This window comes from Ovis canadensis, chromosome 3 (genome assembly GCF_042477335.2).
Source record: "Ovis canadensis isolate MfBH-ARS-UI-01 breed Bighorn chromosome 3, ARS-UI_OviCan_v2, whole genome shotgun sequence".
Lineage (NCBI taxonomy): Eukaryota > Metazoa > Chordata > Mammalia > Artiodactyla > Bovidae > Ovis > Ovis canadensis.
Window position 1 is genome coordinate 219,802,518 of NC_091247.1, and position 26,981 is coordinate 219,829,498.

Here is a 26,981-nt window from a genome sequence, read left to right on the forward strand (position 1 = left end):
GTCACATTGGATTAAAGCCCACCGTAATGATCTCGCTTTAAGTTGATCACCGCTATAAAGATCCTATTTCCAAATAAGTTTACACAGTGAATGAATGAATGAATGAGTGTGTGAAGCTGGTCTCAACCTCCTCCCTGACCTCTGTCCCATCACTCCCACTCAAGGGCTTTGTCTTCTGGCCAGGCGTTTGGCTTCTCGGCCTCGAGCTCGGGTTCCAGTTCCCACCCTTGTCCCCACTCAGCTCCACTTCCATGATGGTCCCAACCCACCCAGCTCCCAACACTCACAGCCCCTGCCTGGGGCCTGTTCTGTGGGGCCTTAGCTTCAGCTTCTGTTACAGCGATCCATCACGGGACCTCACCGTTAAGACTGATCTTACGGTGGACCGAGACCAAGATGACTGTGTTGGATTGATTCCTTGGGATGTTTTGAGAATCCTGGCAGATCCCAGAGCCCCACCCACAGGGGTTCTGATCGGCAGGTCTGGGAAAGTACCCAGCGACTTTTACTTTTAAACACTCCTCGGGGGGACATCCCTGGTGGTCTAGTAGTTGGAAATCTGCTTGCCAAAGCAGGAGACATGGGTATGATCCCTGGATCAGAAAGATCCCCGGGAGAAGGAAATGCACCCACTCCAGTGTTCTTGCCTGGAGAATCCCATGGACAGAGGAGCCTGGCGGGCTAGAGGCCATGGGATTGCACAGAGTCAGACACGACTGAGTGACTGAGCTGCCACCACCACCACCATGTGGTACGGCGGTGTTGAAAAGCCCCTGGTGTTTAGACCCTGGCTGGCTTCTCAGCCTTAGCTGAGCCTGGCTGCCCCTTGAGGTCAGACGTGTCACAGAACACACGGTCCCCTTACCACTCCCAGGCGTGTGTGTGCATGACTCAGTGCTAACAAGTGCTTTCACAATTATTTCATCCTCTCTCCCTTGTTTTCTTTGTGTTGTTAAATTTCCCTCCCTTTGCAAGGTAAGAAGGGCCAGGAGACCAGGGCAAGAGTTCAGGGAGCGTCCCAGCGTGAACTGTTCTAGTACCAGGTTCCAAGTGCAAGCTGATGGTTGAGAAACCCGAGTAGGGGGTGCACCGGCCCCCACACACCTGTCCCTGCCCCAACCCCTGCATGGCAGGCCGGGTCCCTCTGTATACGGGGTCTGGTGCCCCTCTGTGCCGAGGGCCGGGTCCCTCTGTACCTGACATCCTCTGTACCCAGGGCCCGGCGCATCCCCGACACAGTGTCTGGAGATGACAGGGCTCCGATTCTGGCTGTCGAGCGTGAAAGGCAGATCTGAGGAGCCGCCTCAGAGTCTCAACTTTGTCATCTGAAATGTTTCTGTTATTTTTTTTCTTTGCAGTTCGATGTTTTGCTTGGATCTTGGCCTTGAGTTTATACCCTGTATGGACGGCTTCCTCGTTCCTGCACTCTCCCTTGCACTGCAGTTGCTCTCGCGACTGGTCCTTCCTGAAACTGCAGCGCTCCCCTCCCCTCAACCCCCTTCCAGGGATGCAGGGATGACTCAGAGGGACCCCTGGTTCCAGGAGCCTTCACAGGGTGCCAACCCCCATCCCATACCCGCCTCTGCCTGCCCCTGTTTCATATATGCACGTACATTTCTTTCCACTTCTCATATCTTCTCTTCTTTTGAACTGCCTTGGACAGTATTGCTTTAGTAAGTCTTCGAGTGAGCTGCCCAGGTGGCTCGGTGGTAGAGAATTTGCCTGCCAAGCAGGAGACTTGGGTTTGATCCCTGGGTCGGGAAGATCCCCTGGAGGAGGAACTGGCAACACACTGCAGTGTTCTTCCCTGGAGAATTCCATGGACAGAAGAGCCTGGCAGGGCACAGTCCATGGGGTTGCAAAAGAGTAGGACATGACTTAGCAACTGAAACAACAAGTCGTCCAGTCTTGTCAATAATCCAGCTCCTTACTGATGAAGCTGGGGTCTCAGAGCCCATCCCAGAGGGGGCCTGTGGGGGCCATGGGGGTTCTAGGGGCCCTGAGCCAGGGCAGCAAATTGCATATCTCATCTGACTGCCTGGGGAGGGAAGTGGAGCAGGGGATGGACTCCTCAGGGTCCTGGCCGGGGTGTCCCCATGATGGATTCTGTGACATCTGGCCATGTTTCTGGTGGAGGGCTTGGAAGTCCACTGCTGTCTGGATGATCAAATCTTCCAATACAGGCCAACAGATGCAATACAGGCAAATCTCTTCACAGTAAAACTCAAAACACTATCCAGATTCTTTAGTAGTTTAGTACTAAATGCTCGCTGATTAAATTTTACTGGAGTTTGTAGACCATGAGCTGGGTTTGGAAAAAATTTTCTTTTTTTTTTTTTTTTTTTGCTGATAATGTGTCTAATGGAATCTGACCTATGTTACCTCTGCCAGAGGGAATGCACAGTTACCGATTGGAGTTAATGTGGCACAAAGAACTGAAAAGTTATCCTCAGGGAATGAGCAGGGGTGAGTCTCTAATGAGGACAGAGTCAGTCATTTTTGTGGCTTAATGTTGCCACATGGAATTCAGGAGGTTCAGAATAGATTTGCAAAGACAGGGTGTTCCTGTGGAAAGGGCAGAGAATTCAGCCTCAGGGTATTGGACTGGTCACTAACTCCGAGACCTGGAAACGGGCCTGACCTCCCTGTGGACCCATTTCCTTGTCTAACATAGAGGACTGCCTGGGCTAGACAAGTGGTTTATGAAAACAGTTCTTACTGAGGGGCCAGTTTGGAGGTCCCTTCCCCTCCCCAAGTTTCAACTACACACGTAATTTTTATTTTTTTTGCATCAGCACACGATTTCTCTAGAAAAGCAGGCTTCTATTTCTTAAAAAAATAAATAATAAGTTTAAAGCCAGGGGACTGGATAATCACTACCTCTAAATCTTGGTGATTCAGTATGAGGTCTGCCATCAAACTGTCCAAGATGGATGGTGTCCTCATGTTTTCAGGAAGGCTCCCTAAGCTACAGGTCGGAGCCCACCAGGCTTGCACGAGGGAAGTTCATGCCCTGGGACCCTTACACTAGAGACCAAACCATAAGCCCCACTGGGGACTCTCCTGGTGGTCCAGTGGTTGAGAATCTGCCTTCCAAGGCAGGGGAAGTGGGTTTGATCCCTGGTCAGGGAACTAAGATCCCACATGCCATTGAGCAACTGAGCCCGTGTGCCACAATTAGAGAGTCCGTGCACCACAAATGAAACCCCGTATGACGTAACAAAAATCCGGCATACCACAGCTAGACCTGACCCAACCAAACACATCAATAAGGCCCACTGGGCAGCAGGAAGGGGAGAGCTTTCAGGGTCCTTAGACTGTGCTTAAACAGCAGTTTCTGGAACAATCAAAAGAGACAAGGTTTCTCCAACCCTGTGGCCATCAGAGCTGGACTGACAGCTGGTAGAGAGCTTGGAGGAGAATGTTACTGAACAGTGCACCTTCCTCAGCTGTGTCCTGTGGAATCCAGGCCCTGTGGCTATGAAATATGGACCAAAAGAGGATGATGGATCAAACTGACCAGGTAACTTGAAGAGAGGCAGCGAGAACGGCAATGGCGGGACGAGATTTGCTCAAGATCAGGCTGACCTCCTGTTGATGTCTTTGGTCCCCAGCAATACTCTGTCCAGCCATGTCTGCCTGGTCCTGACTGGCCACAGCCCCGGGGTTTCCCCTGAGCACTTCTGTCTAATTCCAGCAAAATCAAGACCATCAAGATGTTTGCTAGGAGTTCACTGGAGAAGTTACGGGCTCTTTTACAAGTTGTCTTTGATGAACTCAATAGTGTATTTAAAAGTATTTTTAGGTCCATCGTGGTAAACAAATTACTTCTGAACTAGATGGGAAAGATCTAAACACACCATCTAAGTACAACAGTTAGTATCAAAGTATATATCTCTGTTTGTCTTTTATCTGCCCTTAGGAATCTGTACAACAAATGTGAACAGACTCTGGACTCTAAGAATAATATTTTCTATGCACATATATGGACAGATAAGCAAAACCTCAAGGGAGAAAAAAAAAACTTCTATTAAAATAAAAATAAAGATCCCCCACGGCTTTGACCTCCTTTGCTCCCTAGAGTTCCTTTATTCCACTTTGAGATGAAAGTAGTTCAGTTTCTCAGGAGATGCTGATTAAAAGTTGAACAAAAAGTCAGTCTAGACAGACTCATTTATCTACCTATCTGCCTGCCTGCCTGGCCCTGATACAAGCACAGATCTTTGTTTAGGACTGGGGGACTTTGCTTTTTTAAAAATTTTATTCGTTTATTTATTTGGCCACACAAGATTCTTAATTGTGGCATGCAGAATCTTTAGTTGTAGCATAGGAGATCTAGTTCCCTGACCAGGGATTGAACCTAGGACCTCTGCCTTGGGAGTATGGAGTCTTAGCCAGTGGACCGCCAGGGTAGCCTCTAAAGGCACTTTGAATAAACACTCACAGGGGCACCGGGACCATGTTCTCCACCTCATTGCCCTTGTGGCTCCCAGATGTTCTGGGATCTGGTGGGCCCTCTCCACCCCCAGCACTGGCGTCCTTGCCCCCAGAGCTGCTGTTGGCTTCTGTCCAGCCATGTCTGCCTCGGAGCAGGCGGTCCTGGGAGCCCACGAAGGTACCTGGCGGCCCCCCCAAGAGCAGCAGTGAGTGAGCTGGGCTGGAGTTTCCTGCATGTTGAGGAAGGTAAGGTCAGGGTTGCGGTCCTCGGGACAGCATCTCAGATCCTGGGACTCACTGAGCCCTGGGTTCAGGCTGGGTTCAAGCCCTGAACCTTCTTCCTCTCCGGGATCTTGGGGCAATGGGGTCCTGGCCACAGGGACCCTGTGCCCCGGGCTTCTATCCACTCAGAAATGCCCGTGAGATAGTGCCCCCTGCACAGCCAGCAAGGTTCTGTCTACATTTCACTGGCTTCCAGCGGCAGGAGGAACCCTTACATTGTTCCTTTCCTTCTCACAAATGCTTTCTCTAATAAAACAGAATGACCGGAGGGGCCAGGGACAACGTAAACCGTCTTGGATGTCAGGGACCTGGGCCAGCCTGGCCTCCCCTAAGGCTTTTAGCTTGTGCATTGCTGACAAAGTCCAGCCTAGCCTGGCTGACCTGAGGGAGCAGCTGGGGCTGGAGGGAACTTGGCGGTAGACTGTGTGAACTTCAGCGCCCTTCCTGGGCTGAAGCCCGGCCTCCTGTACTGAGCCCTCCTGGTAGCAGGGACCCCCCTCTCTGACTTTGTTTCCCCAAAAACACAGGAGGCACTCCCGCATGGGCCCCCAGGTCCTGGCTGCAGTGCAGAGCAGTCAGGTGCAGGTTGGAGGTGGCTCCCAGTTCAGCCTCTTCCTTCTCCCCCACTGAGAAGGGGCCTTCATCCCCTGCCTGGCCCAGGGCCTCCACCACCATCACTGCCAAATAAATATTTACTAAGCAAAGGAGAGCCTTGAGCCCACACTAATTTGTATTTTTAACAAGTCATTCATAAACTCTAGCATTTTAACTATTAGTTAGCAATTAATCCCAATAAACCAGCAGGCTCCTATGATGTGTACCCATGCTGTACAGGTTGGTCAGAAGGGATACTTGTCAGGGTTTTACAGACTTTAAGCGAGTTTAGCTCCATAAGTGATAAAGCTGGGTTCAGGCGTTATGGGCCCTGCGCTCGACTGTCACCTCCACGTGGATGGACTCATTGTCCTTCCAGAGGGGACCTGGGAGAGGTTCTGGAGCAGGAGCCTGGGGGAAAGGGCTTCAGTGGCCCGATTACTCTGGACCCTCTGGGGGTCTCACCCAGGCTGGCTAGTGCTTAATTTCAAGATCTTATACAGACCAAGGATAAGAATGAGTGCTCAGTTGCTCAATTCTGTCCATCTCTTTGTGACCTCATGGACTGTAGCCCGCCAGGCTCCTCTGTCCATGGGATTCTTCAGACAAGAATACTGGAGTGGGTTGCTATTTCCTCCTCTGGGGGATCTTCCCAGCCCAGGGATCAAACCCACATCTCCTGCGTCTCCTGCATTGCAGGCAGATTCTTTACCCCCGAGTAACTGGGGAAGCCCCAAGGATAATATTATCAGCCCCAAATTGGGGGTATGTATCACCTCACTAGTGTTGGCAACTCTGAAAGCTGGAGTTGGGTCCAAAAGGATACGGTCACTGTCACCAGAGCCCCTGGGGGGAGGGACAAGGCTTCAGATGGAGGTCGAAGGGCAGCTTTGTCATCCAAAGTTTTGTATTCTGGATGATTTTTTTTAAAAATATTCATTTCTTCGGTTGCTGTCAGGTCTTAATTGTGGCATGCAGGCTTAGTTGCCCTGTGGCATGTGGGATCTTAGTTCCTGGACCAGGGATCGAACTGTGTCCCCTGCATTGCAAGGCAGATTCTTATCCACTGGACCACCAGGAAAGTCTCATGGCTTATTTTTTTAACATATGTTTTGGTGGGGGTGGGGGGCTGTGCCAAGTCTTAGTTTCAGCACCCAGCATCTCTAGTTGAGGCATGCGAACTCTTAGTTGCAGCACATGGGATCTAGTTCCCTGATCAGGGGTGGAACCCAGGCTTCCTGTACTAGGAGTACGCAGTCTTAGCCACTGGACCCCCAGGGAAGTCCTGAAAGAGCAACTTTGAAAACAACTCATCTTTTGTTCCGCAGAGTTTGTTAAAAGGATGGAGAAGTGTAAGGAGAACGATGAATCCGAAAATGAGGGTGATAAGCCCAGGACTGCAGTAAACAGGCATTCTGGGCAGTGACTCAGGAAGTGTGTCAGGGGAGGAGGCTTTGGGAGCCCTCCCGTGAAAGGCAGGCTTCTCTTGTGATTTGCTCTTATTCCGGGAGTCGGGCCCCCTCAAACTCTGCTTCAGAGGTGGTCCACTGTCTCCTGCCATGCACTTTTTCAAAGTTCATCTTCTTCTCCAGCAGGGTGAAGATTATTCATTCATTCCTGGAGAAGGCTGTTGAGTTTTGATAACAAGCAGCAGTGATTCTGTAAGCCTGTTTGTCATGATCTGGGTCAAGGACCCCAGCGGATCCAGACAGACGGTGGTCCCTTTCTCCTGTCATACCCACCAAAGGCACTAGGAGGGCCAACATCAAATACTCGGTCGAATCTGCGCCGTGTTAGGTGTAATATCCTAAATGTAATCGTCATGTTTCTCCCCATCTACTTTTTGATGGTAAGGTTTTTCTGCAGGAGCGTTGGAAAATCAATGAGGCAGAATCTGTTGGCAAGTCGTTTATACTAATGAAAACAGGCCAGGGTTGTTGTCTTGCTGTTAGTAGTTGTTGTTGGTTTGTTTTGACCAAAGTCATTTCAGCGACTTTGAAGAAAGGATCTGAAAATGATCACTCAGCCTGGTATTTATTTTGAAATATATGCTGACCTCTACCTCTCAGAGCCAAACAGCCTAATCCTTGACCATCCCAGGGTGAGTTTAGGAATTTGCGATTGTGTCCTTTTGACTGGGGATCTGCATACATCACTAACCAGCTGGTCTGGAGGGATGAGGTTTCTCTAGGCTGAAATAGAAGGATGAAAACAGAAGGCCAACCGGAGATGCTCATCTTCAGCAGTTAATCTATAAGGAATATTCCTGTACGAATGATGTCAGAAAAGGTCCTTCCCAGTGCACAGGGAGGGCACATCCCCTTCCGTATTGTGCATTTCTCAACAAAGATCCCAAGTAGGCTGATAAGAATGGTGGGCATCTTGCATTCTTATCCGTGTTGTGCATTAGGAGTTTCTTGGATATTTGCTCAGAGTGAGGGGAAGGGTCAATGTATATAAATAAGGGGGAGGAGACCTGGCAAGACTGGGAACATGACCTCTGCCCTGCAAAGCCTGGGAAGCCCCCTGAATGCTCGCAATCCCCGCAGCGTATGGACCCTCCCCTCTGCACTCAGAGCAGGGTTAGAGGTTAATGAATGAGGGCTCTCCCCACACACGGGAGCCCGCCCCACCGTGGCTTTATAAATAGGGGCTTATATGGGGGTCAGAATAGGGCCTGCGTGTTGCTTCCAGCCTCTCCCCGTCTCCCTGAAATCACAGTGTTCAAAGCTGCCCTCCTTCCTCCGGGGAAGGAGAGGTAAGACCCTGGGCGGCTGCCACCGGCCCCCTGCGTCTCCATCGGGGACCCAGCGGAAAACAAAGTGGGGAGGGCATCGCTGCCCCTATTCTTCTCCATAATCCCTTCAAAAATAATTGCAGAGCCAACCTCTGGCCTCCAGCACATTTTCCACTTGATTAGAGGCCTTTGTGAAGTGGGAAGGGGACCCGCAGGCCTGGACATTGTGCAAGGCCTGAAATGTCCAGCTGGGGTTTTTTTCCATCAAAAGAGGATTTTAGTAAAACCGTTATCAGGGGCTTAGGGGAGCGGAGCCGCTGAGCCGAGCTGCGCGTGGATTAGCACCAGCGGGCCGGGGGCAGGCTCCTGGAGGGCGGGAAGGTGTTGGCAGCCACTTACCCATAGGGTCTCCTCAGCAGCCCCGTGAGGTCCCTAGCAGGTGCAGGGGGAGGAGCAGATGGGGGAGAGGGGACTGACCCCTGGGCATGGGGGCTCCTCGTGGGGCTTTCTCTCCAGGCATCAGGGTCAGGAGGTGGCAAGAGGCTGTGGCCTGCCTGCTCCAGGTGGTGCCCACCCCGTCACCATCTCCACGGAGTCAGGGAGCAGGCGGCCCGGCCAGACAGACTACTTCAAGTGGCCCCTGTGTTTTGTGGGGAGGAGGGAGCGGACAGAGGGAGCCAAGGGGTGAGTGCACAGTGGGTGCGGCCGCCTGGCTTTGCTCACTGTGCCGGGGTCTCCGGGCCAGGGACCGAAGGATGACTCGTGTGCTGGCCAGACCTTCACAGCCAGGACAGGACACAGAGGCCCCACTCCTGGGGGTTGAGGGTCAGAGTCCAGGCCAGCGGAGCCTCAGGACATAGGGGCCATCACAACATCCCTAGGACACTGTCAGGCCGGCTGATTTTCCCTGCAGGATGGGAACACCTTTGTCCTGACGACAGTGAGGGCCTGGAGGGGGACAGCAATGACTGAGGCCTGGGAGGGGGACACCTTACAGGGACAACCAACACCTCACAGGGAGACCTCCCACCTCACAGAGAGACCCAACACCTCACAGGGGGACACAACACCTTTCAGGGGAACCCCTCACCTCACAGAGGGACCCCTCACCTCACAGGGGTCCCGACACCTCTCAGGGGGACCCCTCACCTCACAGGGGGACCCCTCACCTCACAGGGGTCCCGACACCTCTCAGGGGGACCCCTCACCTCACAGGGGGACCCCTCACCTCACAGAGGGACCCCTCACCTCACAGGGGGACCCCTCACCTCACAGAGGGACCCCTCACCTCACAGGGGGACCCCTCACCTCACAGGGGTCCCGACACCTCTCAGGGGGACCCCTCACCTCACAGGGAGACCCAACACCTCACAGGGGTCCCGACACCTCTCAGGAGAATCCCTCACCTCACAAGGGGATCCCTCACCTCACAGAGGGAACCAGCACCTCTCAGGGGAACACCTCACCTCACAGGGGGACCCCTCACCTCACAAGGGGACCTGACACCTCACGGGGGACCCCTCACTTCACAGGGGGATCCCTCACCTCACAGGGGTCCCGACACCTCTCAGGGGGACCCCTCACCTCACAGAGGGAGGGACTCAACACCTCACAGGGGTCCCGACACTTCTCAGGGGGACCCCTCACCTCACAGGGAGACCGAACACCTCACAGGGGTCCCGACACCTCTCAGGAGAATCCCTCACCTCACAAGGGGATCCCTCACCTCACAGAGGGAACCAACACCTCACAGGGGGACCCGACACCTCTCAGGGGAACCGCTCACCTCCCAGGGGTTCCCTCACCTCACAGGGGGACCCTTCACCTCACAGGGGGACCCGACACCTCTAAGGGGGACCCCTCATCTCACAGGGGGACCCAACACCTCACAGGGGAACCCCTCACCTCACAGGGGGACCCAACACCTCTCAGGGGAATCCCTCACCTCTCAGGGGGATCCCTCACCTCACAGAGGGACCCAACACCTCTCAGAGGAACACCTCACCTCACAGGGGGACCCAACACCTCACAGGGAGACCCAACACCTCTCAGGGGGACCCCTCACCTCACAGGGGGACCCCTCACCTCACAAGGGGACCCTACACCTCACGGGGGACCCCTCTCCTCACAGGGGGCCCCTCACCTCACAGGGGGACCTGACACCTCTAAGGGGGATCCCTCACCTCACAGAGGGACCCAACACCTTTCAGGGGGACCCCTTACCTCACAGGGGGACCCAACACCTCACAGGGGGACCCGACACCTCTCAGGGGGACCCCTCACCTCACAGGGGGACCCAACACCTCTCAGGGGGACCCCTCGCCTCACAGGGGGACCCAACACCTCTCAGGGGGACCCCTCACCTCACAGGGGGACCCAATACCTCTCAGGGATCCCGACACCTCACAGGGAGGACCCCCCACCTTATAAGGAGACCCACCACCTCACAGGGGAACATATCACTTTACTCCCAGCCTGGGAACTGTAGCTGGAGTTTTTGTCTGGTGTCTGATTTGACACAACCAGAGAAGAAGGCCTCTCTTCTTGAAAACCCGAGCTCCCAGCCCCTTCTGGGGAGATGAGCACCCCCAGCCCCTCTTGGGGACCAGGCTGGCTCTGCCCTTACCTCACCTGGTCCCCTCTGCTTAACCTGAGTGATCTGTGTCCTCTTTTCTTTATCTGGGTTCCTTCCCTGGATCTATGTGTTCTGCGGGTCGCTGACAGTGATGTATTTTGGCCTGAGAGTCCACGGAGCTGCCCAGAGGGTTTCTGCTTTCGTTCAGCCTTCTCACTGGCAGGAGTGGTGATCAGCTGCAGGCCTGGGCCCTGAGTTCCAGAAGCTTCTCCTTTCTCTTCTCCCATTTCCTAACCAAAAACCACCTTGGTGTCACCAGGCTGGGGGCCGAGCCTCGTTGGGCTGGCCTGGCGAGGCACGGCCACCTCCCGGCTTCCACGCTTTTATCCCACGTCTGTGCCAGCTGCCCTTTGGAGCCTTGCTTCCATTGCTGCGGCCAGATGATCAAGACCAAGATGGCAGAAGCCCCCAGCGTGTCCCTCGTGTGGCATTTTATGGCTCAGAAGTTCTTTCTCCTTGTCTTACTTTCTGCTGCCTTTTCCTAATGCCTGTTTTCCCCAGGAGGAGTCTAGGAAAGCGAGACCCTCGCTGCTTTATCAGGGCTTTTAATCGTTCTCACGTTCATGGGTTCCTTTAGAAGATACTCATTTTGATTAAAAACCAAACAAACAAAAGAATTGATACTCCCCAAATTTTAAAACAGTTGTTTCTTTTCCAAGGAGCTCTAGAATTTTTCACCACAAACAGTACACTTCTATTTTTTTCTAGTTTTGTAGTTGAAAAAAACCAGCACCTTTGCTCCTCCTGTTAAAATGGATATTTCCATGTATGAAGGTAAACATTTTCCCAAGTTGTTCTCCCCAACCCCCTGAATGCTGCTGCTGCTGCTAAGTCACTTCAGTCGCATCTGACTCTGTGCGACCCCATAGACGGCAGCCCACCAGGCTCCCCCGTCCCTGGGATTCTCCAGGCAAGAGTACTGGAGTGGGTTGCCATTGCCTTCTCCAAACCCCTGAATATGCCAATCTAATTTGTATATGATGGTCTTAAACTGAAATTAGACAGTGACATTTGGTTCCTGCCAGCGACATCAGGGAAGTGTCCTCAGGGTGCATCTGATACCTGCTCCACGAACGGCGTGCCCAGGACGGGGATCCCTGACCTGGCTGAAACTGGAAAATTCCCTGTCATCTTTCTGGAGGGGTGAGGTTCTCCCGCTCTGAAGTTCTCTGTGGGGTGCTCAGAACTGGGCAGCAGTTCACAGACAACGCTGCCACCTGCTGGCCGGACGCAAAGCTCACAGGCGCCGTGGATAAAGACGGTCGTAGTCTCCACGTGGAAAACAAATACATAGAATTTTGTATGAATGGTACTTTACTTTTCTGCCCTCCAGTGAATCCTAGTGAACTTGGGGTAAAGGAAAGCATGAGGCCAGACCCCGGGCTCTGACACTGGTGTGGACATGGCCCAGGGGCATGGAGAGGGTGAACAGGTGGGAGAGGGTTTAGGGGAGAGGGGGTGGAGGTCCAGGAGCAACCCAGGAGGAGAGAATGACTTTCCACCCCTGCGTTTCACAAGGGGCCACCCATGACCTGTCTCCTAACTTGTGTGGACACGGTTTCGATTCTGAAGCAAGAAGGGGCGGGGCTGTTGCTGCTCAACCCTGTGCCCTGCTTACTGGAGTGCATTTCCAGTGGTCCTCCTGTGATCCTGTTGAGAATTGGACCCTCCTGTGTGGAGGAAAGATAAACCAGCTGCCTTTTCCGTGGGTCACGCTGTTCTGTCGCCCCTGGACAGGCGTCTGGACTTCAGGGAGCTGGAAAGCCCAGTTGTCCATCCTGTCTGGGCTCAAAACTCCCCAAGGACTTTCTCTGCTTCCAGCGGCAGCAAACTGGGAGCTTGACAAAGTTCAGACCACGGAACTCAGCCGTACTGTTTTCACAGATCTCTTAAAAAAGATTCTAAAGATTGTCCATTTGAAATGAATTAGAAGAGCTAGAAATTGTCACTTTAATTAGGTATTTTCATATGGTTTGCTCAAGGCACACTTGTTGGCCTTTTTTCTTTTCTTTTTGGTAGTTCATAGCAGCAGGGTTTGAGCTATGAAGTTCAAGTTTAAAATGTGCTATGCTAAGTTGCTTGAGTCATGTCCGAGTCTTTACCACCCCATGGACTGTAGCCCACCAGCCTCCTCTTATCCATAGTGATACTCCGGACAGAAATACTGGAGTGAGTTGCCATTTCCTACTCCAGGAGATTTTCCTGACCCAGGGATCAAACCCAAGTCTCTTATGTCTCCTGAAAGCCATAGGCAACTCGTCTTCCATCTGAGAAGGCTAAGAATTTGAGGTGTTTAGCTGTTACAATTCCTCTATTTTACCCATCTGTCAAATTTTGGCCTCAGTGATTTTACTAAAGATTCTGAGGAGTATCAGTACTAGTTTGGGGGTTCCTCTCTATTTAGAGACTGCTTCTCAAAAAGCAGAATGGAAGTCAGTAGCTATTCCAACATAAACGTGCACAAGTGTCCATATAGAACTGCCCGTTTGGGGTAAAAATTTCCTAAGGAGAAACGTTATTACGGACGTTTGTAGTAGATACTTTCCTGATCTTTTTAGACCAGGAAAACAATGCTTCCCAAGCCATGTGGAATAATTTCATGCTAGTTATAAAAAATGAATCTGGGACTCAACTCTTTCCCCGAGGTGCCATTCCCATTGCTCAGACCCTGATATGGGGGTGTGGGGGACAGTTTCCGCCAGCACTGTGAGCCTGGTTACATCCACCAAGGAGTGCAAGACAGAAGTGGTTGTCAATGGGAGCTACTAGACCCTTTTACTCTCAGGACAAGAGGGATCTGTAGGTAAAACACCTGGAAAGTCAAGACCCTTGATTCTTGAGTGGTAAGAACACAGCCCATGTTCCCACAACTCAGTTCTTCTTTGTGAGCTGGGCAGCCCGGAGTGTGTGGCGTGTTGGGCTGTGACTTCTCAGCGTGGAGGTGTTTGCAGTGTCTGTGACACAGCAGTGCTGGGGGGCTGGCTCGTGTGCTGAAGGACAGCGGGGGACACACAGGGGGACCGGTACCCTAACCCCGTTGACCAACTCTTTACACAAGCTTTCCAGCTCCTTGCAAAATGCCGGACACAGCATTTGAGTCTGCACAATGTAACTTATTAACTAGTAATAATAACTTACAGGGGGCTTTCCTGGTGGCCCCATGGTTAGGACTCCACGCTTCCATTGCAGGGGGCATGGGTTAGATCACTGCTGGAGGAAATTTAGATCCCACATGCCACGTGGAGAGGCCCAAAAACCAAAACTTTCAGCATTCAGGGTGCTTCCTCCGCTCAGCTCCTTCAGAAGTGGGTCGGCGTGTCTGGTGTTGCTTAGCAACAGCTCACCAACCAGGATCTGGCTCCTCGCTGATGGGGAACGCCTGGGGCCATCACCTGGGCACAGTCTCTCACCCTCATCAAGCCTCCTTCCCCATTTCTAAAATGAAATGTCCAGTATCTACCAGATTTGGGAAAACAGGAATTGTGAGACTGGGAAGCCGCACACGGTCCCAACTCCATGCATCCGGGGGCGGCATCCATGTCCCACTCGACTCTGCCCGGCATGTGTGACTGGGAGGCTGTTCACACTCACAGATGAAAGTGAACACACAAGGACATGGGGCATTTGTCCTTTACACAGAGTGGAAGGGTGACAAGCTTTTAAGTCTTCTTTTAAGAAAGTATATGCACGTCTCTGTGTTAATGAACAGGAGGTAGAATTCCACGTGGATTCTGTTTTACTTGCAGGGTGGCGTTAACATACCCCATCTGGAGCTGTGTCTCTGGCTCTTGCCCCTAGACTGAAGGAGGGGCTGAGTGTGGTACCCAGCACTCGGTACAGGCAGCTCCAGCAGGCAATGTCAGAGCCACTCCTGGAAAAGACGAAAGGGCTAACACTGACCAGGTGTGGACATTTAAAGGTGCAATGTCTGGAAATACCCATCTTCTATCCGAGACCGAAATGTCTGCTCTTCTCCCAGCTGTGCACTCACCTTGGAGACATTCTAAGTTGTTAATAGTTGGCATGGATCCAAATATGAGGTCTCTCTGTCTGATAACATTCACTTTTCAAAAACTGTCACTTGCTCCCCACTCTGAACAAGGACCTCGACAAGATGAGATAGAGGTGTGGCCCGGGCACTGGCTTCCGATTTCTAATCCTATGTTTCCCAGGATCCACAAAGCCCCAGCCCTGACTCCTCATGGGTCACGTTGGCACACACTTTAGGTCTTGCCCTCTAGTAAAGGCACAGAATTAGCTTTTTAAAGGGGGTGACAACTGATGCAGGGGGGGTAGGGCAGCAGACGGGCGACCACTGGCCCTGTGGCCACAGCAGGGTCCTGGGAGCAGAGGGGCTGCTGTCAGAAGCTGTAGGAGGTCTGGGTTTTGGTTACAAATCTGATCTCTCAATAAGAGGGTGTTATTCATGGCATCCGATCCCATCACTTCATGACAAATGGATGGGGAAAAAGTGGAAACAGTGACAGATTTCATTTTCTTGGGCTCCAAAATCACTGGACAGTGATGGCAGCCATGAAATTAAAAGACACTTGCTCCTTGGAAGGAAAGCTATGACAAACCTAGATAGCGTATTAAAAATCAGAGACATCACTTGGCCAACAAAGTTACTTACAGTCAAAGCTATGGTTTTTACAGTAATCATGTATGGATGTGAGACAATAAGGCTGAGTACCGAAGAATTGATGCTTTTGAATTGTGGCACTGGAGAAGATTCTTGAGAGTCCCTTGGACTGCAAGGAGATCAAACTCCTCAATCCTAAAGGAAATCAACCCTGAGTATTCACTGGAAAGACTGATGCTTAAGTGCCAATACTTTGGCCACCTGATGTGAAGAGCCAGCTCATTGGAAAAGACCCTGATGCTGGGAAAGACTGAAGGCAAATGGAGAAGAGGGCAGCAGAGGAGGGGATGATTAGCTAGCATCATGGACTCAATGGACGTGAATTTGCGCAAACTCCGTGAGATGGTGAAGGACAGGGAAGCCTGGCATGCTGCAGTCCATGGGGTCACCAAGAGTCAGACATGACTTAGTAATTGAACAACAAAATTCTTTGGGCTTCCCGGGGGGACAGTGGTAAAGAATCAGTGCCAGATGGGGGTTCTATCTCTGGGTTGGGAAGATCCCCTGGAGGAGGAAATGGCAATCACTCCAGTATTCTTGCCTGGGAAATCCCATGGACAGAGGAGCCTGGTGGGCTACAGTCCATGGGGTTGCAAAGAGTTGGACACGACTCAGCACTAATTTTTTGTGAACACGGTGTTCCCTGAGGTCCTTGACCCTCTTCTCCGGCTTTGAAAACCTGAGTTCAAATTCTCTAAGTCAGAAGGAAAAGATTTTACTAATATTTGGAGATCAGCACCTGTCTAGTAGCCACTGTGGGAAAGTGGGGAGAGAGGGGGAAAGGCTGTGCTTTAGTTTGCATATCATATGTCTCCATTTAAGAGAAGGCTCTTAGCTTTAAAAAGAAACTGCTGGGACCTCCCTGTTGGTCCAGTGGTTAAGAATCTGCCTTGCTAATGCATGGGTTGTGGGTTCAATCCCTGGTCCCCCCTGGTCAGGGAACTAAGATCCCACATGCTTCAGAGCAACTAAGCACATGTATGGTGCAAGTAAGACCCAACGTAGCCTAATTAAAAAAAAAAAGAAAAACTTCCGTAAAAGGAACCTTTGCTTTTTCAGATCTCTGTTGGCTGATTTGAATCATGAAAGCATATGATCAGTTTGAATTTTCTAAACTATTTAAGGTTGTACCATAAGTTGAGCAAGCATCTTTGTCATTGCTGCCAAACTTGGAATGAATCAAGTGGGCACCTCCCACCCCCAACCCGTACACCTTAGGATGGAAGAATTGGGCAGGAAGAAATCTGAGGAGGGGAGTTATTCCAGGATACCCAGCACTCTTAGCTAGGGGCCTGTCCTGGTCCTGGAGGGGCTGCAGGTGCTGTCTGAACCCTGCCCTCGCTTAGGTCATCTTTTAAGCAGGTGTTTCAACGCTCTTGCCCCATGAGTTGCGGATAAGCTGGGGGAACCCTTTCCTGACTGCCACTCAGACAGTTCCTACTGAGGTTTGTTGCTTCTAGACGATAAGACTGACACTAAGTTCCTGTTTTGGTTTGTCAGTTCTGAAGTTTCAGCAAACACCCGAGCCAGGTTTTTTTCTGTTATTCTAAAAATTGCCCTGCAGTGCCTCTTAATGTGTGTACCACCCACAAATGACGTATCCACTTGAGTTCTAAGTGCTGCTCTTCTTTAAAAGCATCCCCTTCTATTCCTGTAGGTACGGTGAGGCCAAACCCACTTCTCCCTTTCAAGTGGTGCCCTGTGGCCTGAGCTTGTCCATCCTGGATTCAGGCAGCCAGCACTCACTTCTGGGAGGTCACCTTCCATGAAACCAAGGTGCAATCAGTATTTGATCCTTCTTGGGGAGCAGAAAGGGCCTGGACTCAGTGGCTGGCTGACTTAAGGCGAGCAGTATTCTTACCTGGAAAAGAGGGTACCTATCAGCAGACCACTTTGAGGACTAGATGTGTACAGGCACAGGCAAAGCACAGCACAGGTTCTCAACCCCAATTCCTTTCTTTCCGTCCCAAAACGTTGAGGGATGACAGTTGCCTCTGATGGAAGAAGGAGGTTTGTTCATTGTTTGCCAGAGACGCTCCAGATGGATTCTGAAGTATGCCCAATTCAGGATGAGGAACTAGGCCCCCTATCTTAACTTCCAAACATTAACTTACCAGCCTTGAATCAAGCTTATATTTAGCTTTGAAAGTAAAAAACAAACAGAGAAGCAGAAAAACCTTCCGGTTATAGTTGGCAGATTACTTTTCATATTAAATGAGAGGTGACCACAGAGTCTAAGACTTAGGAGGTGCCCAGATTTTTACTGGCTGAATCTGCACAGCCCTGCAGTCTCTTGGGAGAAGAAAACCAGTCTGAGAACTCAACTGCTTGTGGGAGCTGTAGAGGCAAATGCTGAATCAAAAAGCTGACCCTGATTCAGAGTTCGTCCTCACCAGGGTTCACACATTTTTTCCCCAGGCAGTAAGCACTGTAACCTAAGAGGAAAGGAACAGATCCACACCTTCCCCAAAGAAAAGGAAGATGGATCTAGTGTCAGGCTCCATTAGACCCACTTGTGAAAGCTCTCCAAAAAGGAACAATGCCGCTTTTGTGATCGGCCTGAGCAGCGAGCTTGGAAACTTTACAAAACAATCTTCCCCAAGAGAAACCTGGTTCTTGCTCTCTTCCTGGAAAGAGGTGTGGATCCAGGAAAGTGCTGTGCTGCTCGGACCAGCGTTTTCTGAGATCAGTATTAAAACCAGACAGGCGTATGTGAAACCAGGAATATGAACAGCCTCACTACATACACTTCTGTTTCCACAGCCCAACCACAGGGTGTCAGATGATTTAGTTATTTATTGTCTCCTTGCTGGAATTGGTTGGTATTCTGCCCCAGTGCAGGCTAAGACCCCACCAGAGTGGATGGAGTGACCGCCTTCTTAAAATGCAAATGGGCAAGAACTCCAGGCCCGCCTCCTTCTTAAAATGCAAATAGGCAAGAACTCCAGGCCCGCCTCCCCACCGACTCTGGGGCTGGTGGAGAATGCTAAGGAGGGACCCGGTGCCCCCCTCCCCTGCCCACGGCTCCCTCTGAGGCTCAGTCCGCTCGCCTGAGTGCCCTTAACTTTCCCAACAACAATGGCCCTGGTGCCCACCCCGCCCTCTCGCAGCCTCCCCCATACCCTCTAGGAATCAAGAAACCCATCCTTCTTTCCACTTCCACATCTCATGACCCATTTCTCGAACATGTCCTCTAGGTCTCATGTCCTCATGGAGAAAAACTGGCCACCCTGGTGGAATTTTGACTCTTACAAAAGTTTCATTTTGTTCAGTTTCTTTAAATTTCCATGTTGTTGACAGTTCAGAAATGATATAAATCTCCATTCTAATCACATTTCTAGCAACAGAACATTTAGATGTCAGCAGTAAACTTTATACAGGATAAATTTTTCACCACAAGCTTACTCACACCACACAAGGCTCCACCAAACCCTGCATCTTTTACTTCTGAGATGCAAACCCACCTCCTACTTTGGCCTGGACCCAAACACACACACTGCCTTAAAAATAATTCACAGATACAAGGCTTTTGGTTTTTTTTTTTCAAAAAACATACTTCATATTTCCTCTTTTATTATATAAATATCAGTTTAACCTTTTACTGTAAGAATATAAACGTTTTAAGAGGATCTTTGTTATTATTTATACAAATTCACAAACAGTACAATTAATTGATAAAGGTCTCTGGGTTTCTTTAACTCCATGGTCTCGCATGTTGCTGTGGAGGATTCTAAAAAAATAAACAAAACGAACAAAAAACTCCAACAGAAAAATATACATCCTACTCAGAAGTGATTTTTTTTTTAAAGCCACAAGTCCCAACCCCCACCAAAATAAAGCAAGGCGTTTATTCCTCCATTTAGAAACAGAATTTTTAAAAAACCCACCAACACCTGTTTTATTAACAGAATAGAGATAAGACATGAATTTCAGTCTCCTCCCCTTCACACCAGGGCCGGAGGCCTCTCTAAGCCAGTGCCAGTCCCAGCTCCTCTGCTCCCTACAGGAAGCCTCACTGTGACCTTTTCGTGGGGAAATGTGGAAGAGAGGGAGGGCAGGGCAGACTTTGCATATATAATCATCATTTTCAAGACACAATCTGCATCTCAGACCAAACAAAAAAAAACAACAGTCCAACTCTCATGTCTCCCACACATTTGTGCTATAAATTAAGTCAAGATTTAGGAGCATGGGCTGAGTCCTCAAATGCTTACGGACAAGGATAAAAAGAAAAATAAGAGCCAGAAATGTGAAGTGGGAAACACTGGATGGATGGGGCTTGGGAAGAAGCCAAAACGAAAAAAGACGTACAAACCCAATGGGCATCTTTCCAGTCCAGGCACAAAAATGTTTCAGTCTCAAAATATCTCTCTTGTAGAATTCCAGGGCTTCAGAGAAAAAAGTAAACTAAAACGAGGTAGCCAGACATATATATGTGTGTATATATATATATAACTTATATATATATAATATATAGAATATACTCAGCAGAAAAAAAAAGAGACAAGTGGATGTCAAGTTTCTTCAAAAAATAAAAAAAGAGACAATATGGATGAAATGAGCGTGAGTAGCAGAGTGCTGTCAGAGGAGCGATGAGGCGAGACTGGGATTAGTTACAAAGTGGAAGAAGGGTGAAAAGGCCGTTGTAGTTGGGTTTGCTTTTATACATTTCGAAATAAAAACCAGATCACAGTATTCAAATGAAAGCTTAAGTGAAGGCAGACATTTTCCTCAACTCCCCAGGGCTGGAGGGATTGCTCACTCCCACCCCCACCCCCACTTCCAGGCGCAGCTCGGACACAGTAGCTCAGTCCCTCCTCCAGACCCCCGCCGGGAGGAGTGGGTGGTGGGCGGCGGGTCCATCTCCACACCCTCCGGGAACAGGAGAGGGGCGGGGGAGGGACCCCCACCCCGGACACACGAGAAGGGAAGAGGGGAGGGGAGCCTGGGGGCTTCCGGTCATCGCCCCACCGCGTCCGCGGCCGGAGGGCGAACAGGGCGGGACTGGGGGTGGTGGGGCGCGGGAGGGACGGGTGCTGCCGCCCTCACCTGACCTTCTCACTGTCCGTCATCTGCCAGAGGCCCAGGTTGAGTACCTTGAGGCACGGCAGCTGCGTGATGCGCTCCAGGCCGCGCTTGGTGATGCGGGTGCAGCCGTACAGGTCAATGCCGGTGAGTTGGCTCAGGTGCTCCGCGATCAGCTCCAGGCCCTTGTCCGTGATGCGCACGCACTGGCCGATGTTGAGCGTGCGCAGCCCGTGCATCTGCCGCACCATGCGGTTGATGCCGTCGTCGCTGATGTGGCAGGAGCACAGGGACAGGGACTTGAGGCCGTCCAGCCCCTGCGCGATGTAAGCCAGGCTCTGGTCCCCCACTTTGTCGCAGAAGGACACGTCCAGCCCCGAGAGGCGCAGGCTGCCCATGGCCAGATGCATGATGCCCGTGTCGCTGATGTTGTCGCACGAGCGCAGGTTGAGGCTGCGCAGGCTGCCCATGTGCGACAGGTGCAGGAGGCCGGCGTCCGAAATGCCCCCGCAGAAGCTGAGGTTGAGGAGCCTCAGGCCCGTCAGTCCCCGGGAGATGTGCTTCAGGGACAGGTCCGTGAGCTTCTGGCAGTCCTGCAGCGTGAGCTGCTCCAGGCCCAGGCAGCCCTCGGCCGCGCTGCGCGTCATGCCGGCCAGGTGCCCGATGCCCACGTCCGAGAGGTGGCGGCAGCTGCGGAGATTGAGGCTCTTGAGGCGCTGCAGGCCCCAGGCGATGAGCAGGAGGCCGGTGTTGGTGATGTTGCTGCAGCCGCCCAGCTCCAGCACCTCCAGGCCCTTGAGGTACTGGGCGATGCGGCCCAGGCTGCTGTCGGTGATCTGCTTGCAGAGGCTCAGGTTCAGCGCGCGCAGCGAGCCGATCTCCTGCACGAACGCGTGGCCCAGCCCGTTGTCGGTGAGGTTATAGCAGCCGCTGAGGTTGAGGCTCTCGATGTTGGCCATACCCTGGATCACGTAGCTGAGGCTGCGGCGCAAGCTCAGGATCTGCACCCGGCGGATGCCCCGGGCCTGCAGGCTGGGGAACAGCGACGGGTTGGCCCGGCGCAGGTGCAGCTTGGCCTCCACCCCCCGCCACACCGACTTGTGGTAGGCGGCGTCCCGCCAGGCCGTGCACACCTGCGCCGCGCGCCCCTTGTCGCGCACGTCCAGGTAGCCGAAGATCATGGCCAGCAGCTCGGGGAACAGGCACGAGATGTGCGTCTCCATCTTCCTCCCCGCAGCGCCGGGGAGGAGGCGCGGGCCCCGCTCCCGCCCGAGCGACGAGGCGGCTGGCCGGCCGCGCCGCGGGCCCAACGGACGCGCCTCCCGCCTTCCGGCTCGGCGCCGCTCCTCCTCCAGTCCGCGCGTCCTTCCTGCCCGCCCTCCCCGCCCGGCGCGCTCGGCGCTCACATCCCGGGCGGGCGCCCCCGCGGCCCGGCCCTCGCTGGGCTCAGCCCCGCCGCGCCCGGCCCGCGCCGCCCCGCCGCCGCCGCCGCGTCCCCGGCCGCATCCTCCGGCGCCGCGCGGGCCGGGCTGCGCGCTCGGGCTGGGCGCCGGGAGGCTGCGGCCGCCTTTGTCCTCGCCCGCTTTTCAAAGCTGCCAGCGGGCCGCCCGCACTCGGCCGCCCCAGCGGGGGGACCTCGGGCCGGCGCGCTCTCGGCCCCCGCGTCCGCGCGCGGGGCAGCGCCGGCCGGCACGGAGCGCGCGCGCGGAGCCGACCCGGGGCGAGCGGCGGCCGCGCCGGGGGCGTCCGGGCCGGACCCGCTGCTCTCCGCGCCTCCGCGCCCCCGCCCCCCGCGCTCCCCCGCGCGCGCGCGATGGTACGAGCCTGCGCGCCGGAACTGCCGGCGTTGCCCTGGAAACCGAGCGCCGGCCCGCCGCGGGTTAACCCTGTGCTGGCCGTCTGGACGTGGGAAGCCCGCAGCCGCTTCCGCCGCCGCCGCCTGCGGGGAGCTGCCGGCCACGCCCGGCCCGCGCGTCTGGGCTCTGAGCCTCCGGTCCAAGGCTGCCCCGCGCGCCCCCTGCCCAGCCTCTCGCTGGCTCCCTTTATCCTCCCTCAAGACTCTCCTCCCCAGATCCCGGCTGGAGGCCGCTCCGCTCCCCTCCCTGCCTGCGTCCCCGGGGCCCCGCGGCGCGTCTGTGCGGCCACCCCCTCGGTTCTTCCCAGTGGGCAGCTTCCCACGGTTCCTTTCTCTCCAGTCTTGTGCGGTAAACTGGGGAGAAACTCCGCTCTGTCCGCGCGTCCCTTAGCCGAGCTCGGTCCCCCGGTGCGCACTGGGGATCTAGGCATTACCACTTCCTTCTAGCATGTTCCGGGTGTTTCCAGACACAGCCGCCTGTGCGCTCCTTCGGTCCCTGCGCATCACAACTTCCTCCGCTTCCGCACTCGGCCGGGAGTCCCGGGCGGCGCCGGGTCGCATCCTCCTGCCTCCCCAAACCCTTCTCTGCATTGCCTTCTTTGTCAGCCTCTTATACGGTGAAGGGCCCAGTCGTGCTGACAGCCAGTGAATTCGTGTGTGCCTTCACAGTTTTGCCTTTGGGTAAAACAGTGACGATTGGGCTTGATTTAAAGTGCTTCAGCAAATGTCTGTTCGTTTATAAACTGTGTTTGCTGGAATCATGAAATGCTTTAGAAGTGGCTCCTGGGTTTTAAATAACCACTCAGAGGATAGGATTTCAGTTTCATTTTAACTTCCCCTAACCAAGAATTCCGCAGTCAGAAAATGAACCTCTGTGTTTTTAATGAATTTGTGGATTCACACAAACGTGACTCAGCTATCAAAAAAGGAAATTGGGGGTACTTCTCTGGCAGTCTAGTGCTGAGACTGGGCTCCCAATGCGAGAAGTCCGGGTTCTACTCCTAGTTGAGAAACTAAGGTGCTAAGATCTCGCGTGGGGTGGGGGTAGGGAATGGTTTAATTGGTTCTTTAAGGGCATGAACACTGTTTTTACTGCGTTCCATATATAGTATATGAGGTTCACTTTTGGCCACTTCTGTTTTGCCCAGGAGACCAGTAGTGGGCTAAGTACATACAGATTGGTAATAGGCATCATACGTTTTAGGCTTTACCACCTACCTCTCTTATTCTTCCCTCTGGAAATACAGAAGCAAAACCTTCACACACGCTCCCCCCTCCCAATCCCCCCACCCCACCCCCCAGTTGCACCCGGTGTGAGGCCCATAGATATGTATAACTCTCCTGGAATAATGGGCTTCCCAGGTAGCTCTAGTGGTGAAGAACCCGCCAGCCAATGCAGGCGATGGGATCCCCCGGAGGAGGAAATGGCAACCCACTCCGGTCTTCTTGCCTGGGAAATCCCATAGACAGAGGAGCAAAGAGTCGGATGGAACTGAAGCGACTTCACGTGCACGCACGTGGAATAATACAGGGTTGTGCTGGTCATCTAGAGGATTCCAAATGTGCTGTCCAATAGAGTCACAAATCTGGGGCACACCTCGGCTGGCACTCTTGTCCTGGGGTATATCTAGGCTTATGGTGGTTTCCCACCACTGCTGCCTAACCTTTCACGTTACACGCCCTGTAAAGTGACTTTTCTTGTTGGTCTGTGGGCGCAGACTTGTTTGTGTTGTTATCAAGGTCTTAATCAAAAACACCTTAAACCTCCCTAACACAAAACAAAGTCCTCAACCACAAATGGGAGGGAGGGGAGATTTGCTTGGGGGGATGGCTGGGGGTTGCCTGACCTGGAGTGAAGGAGCTTAAGTTAACCCTGTTTCTCCTGCTCTATTAGCTTCGCTGATAGCTCAGTTGGTAAAAAATCCATCTGCGTTGGGGGAGACCTGGGTTCCATCCCTGGGTTGGAAAGATCCCCTGGAGAAGGAAAAGGCTACCCACTCCAGTATTCTGGCCTAGAGAATTCCATGGACTGTTTTCAAAGAGTCAGACAGGACTGAGTGACTTTCATTTCACCCCTGCTCTCAACTCTGAAAAGTCATTTAGTGGTACCTGAAAATGCTCTCTCTAGACGCTGACAACCTGCTGCTAGTTCTCACAAAACTTTTTCTTGAGTTGCACTCTAGACTTTTATTAGTACAGGGCCTTTTTACTTAAGACATTCAAACATATAACCGTGATTTTCAGCAATATGATTATGTTCATGTTTAATAAATAGAATAAGCATCAGGAAGAATTGGGGACACAGCGGGGCATAGGTGCCCCCTCTGCTGAGCCTGGGGTGAGGAGGAAGTGCCTCCCCATTCTGGGTCTCAGTCCCCTTGTGTTCTGCCAGGGCAGACTGGCTGGATAGTCTACAGTGATCTTCCCACAAGTCACACTATGGGGAAGCATGAGTGTTTGAGTTCTGTCTCGTCCCAACATTTCACTTTGTTCCCAGTGCCAGTGAGAGTAAGGACAATTTCACGTGGCTTCGTGGGGGTTTCAGTTTAGGCTATGATTTGAGACACAAAAATAGAGGGAGAGCATCATGGTCCAGAGACTGGGTGACCGACAGTTATGTATATAAATAATATATATGCGTGCAGAAACGGTGAACCAGAGTCTAGCTGGCAGGCCTTGGATCAAAGGAGTTAAACTATGTTGTGTATGTTTTATATTAACTATTGTATCCATGGCATGTCACATGCCTGTGTAGGAGGCACTCCGTAAATGTGAAGACATACAAATGGCCTACAAGCACATGAAAAGATGCTCAACATCGTTAATCATTAGAGAAATGCTAATCAAAACCAAATAAGGCATTACCTCGTACCCATTAGGATGGCTGCAGTTAATAAAATAGAAAATAATAAGTGTTGGTGAAGAGGCAGAGAAATCGGAGTTCTGGCGTGCTATTGGTGGGAATGTGAAATGGTATAGCTGCTGTAGGGAACAGCGTGGCAGTTCCTCGAAAACTTAAAAATACAACTCCCCTATGATCCAGCAATTCCACTTCTGGATATATATCAAAAATAAAGACAAGCAGAGTCTAGAAGAAACATTTGTACACCCAAGTTCATAGCATTAACAACCAGAAGATAGTGAAACAGGAGGGAGGGGGCAGGGCACACCCTTTAAAAGAATGACATAGCCAGAGGACAGGACATAAGCTGATTAGAACCAAATAGGTCCAAGATTGTGGATGAATTCACTTGACCTTGAGCCTTAGTATACACTCCTTGTGACACAGCAGCAAAGCTAAGTGATACAACTACAGGCACCATGATCATTCCTGAGGCCAGCCATCAAAGGCCAAAAAGTGGGTGGTGGCCTCATTCCTGGAAAACTCCTCCCCTTCCCCAAAATAGTTGAAGTAATCCTCCCACTCATTAGCGTGTGAAATTACCTCACCCATAAAAACTAACCACACCACTTTTTGAGGCTGCTCTCAAAGCTAGTGGTAAAGAACCTGCCTGCCAATGCAGGTAGACATAAGAGACACAGGTTCAAACCCTGGGTCGGGAAGATTCCCCTGGAGGAGGGCACAGCCACCCACTCCAGGATTCTTGCCTGGATAATCCCCATGGACAGAGGAGCCTGGCGGGCTATGGAGTTGCAAAGAATAGGACACGACTGAAGTGGTTCAGCATGCACGCTCGCCTTCTGAGATAGCCCACACTCTTGTCCATGGAGTGTGTTTCTGTTTAAATAAATCCGCTCCTTACCTATCACTTTGTCTCTCACTGAATTCTTTCTGCCATGAGACATCAAGATCCTGAGCTTCATTGGGTCCTGAAACCAGGTGTATGATCTGAGTTGGAGGACCATGGGTTTAGGGCAGGTTGAAGTCCTGGCCTCATAGCTCAGTTTGTAAAGAATCTGCCTGCAATGCAGGAGACCTGGGTTCGATTCCTGGGTCGGCAAGATCCCCTAGAGAAGGAAATGGCAACCCACTCCAGTATTCTTGCCTGGAGAATCCATGGACACAAGAGCCTGGTGGGCAACAGTCCATGGGATTGCAAGTGTCAGACACGACTTAGGACTAAACCACCACCACCGCCAAGTCCTGGTCACGTGGGTTTGAGTCCCAAACTAGATTTTGGCCAGGTTTATGTTTCAGCAAATGGGTTCAAGCCCCAATCTGAGATGCATGGTTTGAGTAGGAGCAACCTAAGTGTCCCTCACAGTTGATGGATAAACACAATGTGATCTATCCATACAATGGAATATTCAGTTCAGTTCAGTCACTCAGTCGTGTCGGACTCTTTGCGACCCCATGAATCACAGCACGCCAGGCCTCCCTGTCCATCACCAACTCCTGGAGTTCACTCAGACTCGCATCCGTTGAGTCCATGATGCCATCCAGCCATCTCATCCTCTGTCGTCCCCTTCTCCTCCTGCCCCCAATCCCTCCCAGCATCACAATCTTTTCCAATGAGTCAACTCTTCACATGAGGTGGCCAAAGTACTGGAGTTTCAGCTTTAGCATCGTTCCTTCCAAAGAAATCCCAGGGTTGATCTCCTTCAGAATGGACTGGTTGGATCTCCTTGCAGTCCAAGGGACTCTCAAGAGTCTTCTCCAACACCACAGTTCAAAAGCATCAGTTCTTTGGCGCTCAGCCTTCTTCACAGTCCAACTCTCACATCCATACATGACCACAGGAAAAACCATAGCCTTGACTAGACGGACCTTAGTCGGCAAAGTAATGTCTCTGCTTTTGAATATACTATCCAG

The 26,981-nt window shown here is 52.1% G+C and overlaps 2 protein-coding genes across 2 annotated transcripts in view; one reads left to right on the plus strand and one right to left on the minus strand.

Annotated features, from left to right (window-relative positions):
- The window catches only part of WNT5B (Wnt family member 5B), an 80,730-nt gene that overhangs the window by 20,758 nt on the left and 32,991 nt on the right, over window positions 1-26,981 (plus strand). The window lies entirely within an intron of this gene.
- Window positions 18,855-21,731, minus strand: FBXL14 (F-box and leucine rich repeat protein 14). Its single transcript, XM_069581565.1, has one exon. It carries the CDS (start codon window positions 21,573-21,575, stop codon window positions 20,373-20,375), a length of 1,203 nt encoding a protein of 400 aa, XP_069437666.1. The 5' UTR covers window positions 21,576-21,731; the 3' UTR covers window positions 18,855-20,372.

Coding starts and splice junctions, on each gene's coding strand:
- FBXL14 (XM_069581565.1), bottom strand. CDS start 21,575: ATGGAGACGCACATCTCGTGCCTGTTCCCCGAGCTGCTGGCCATGATC.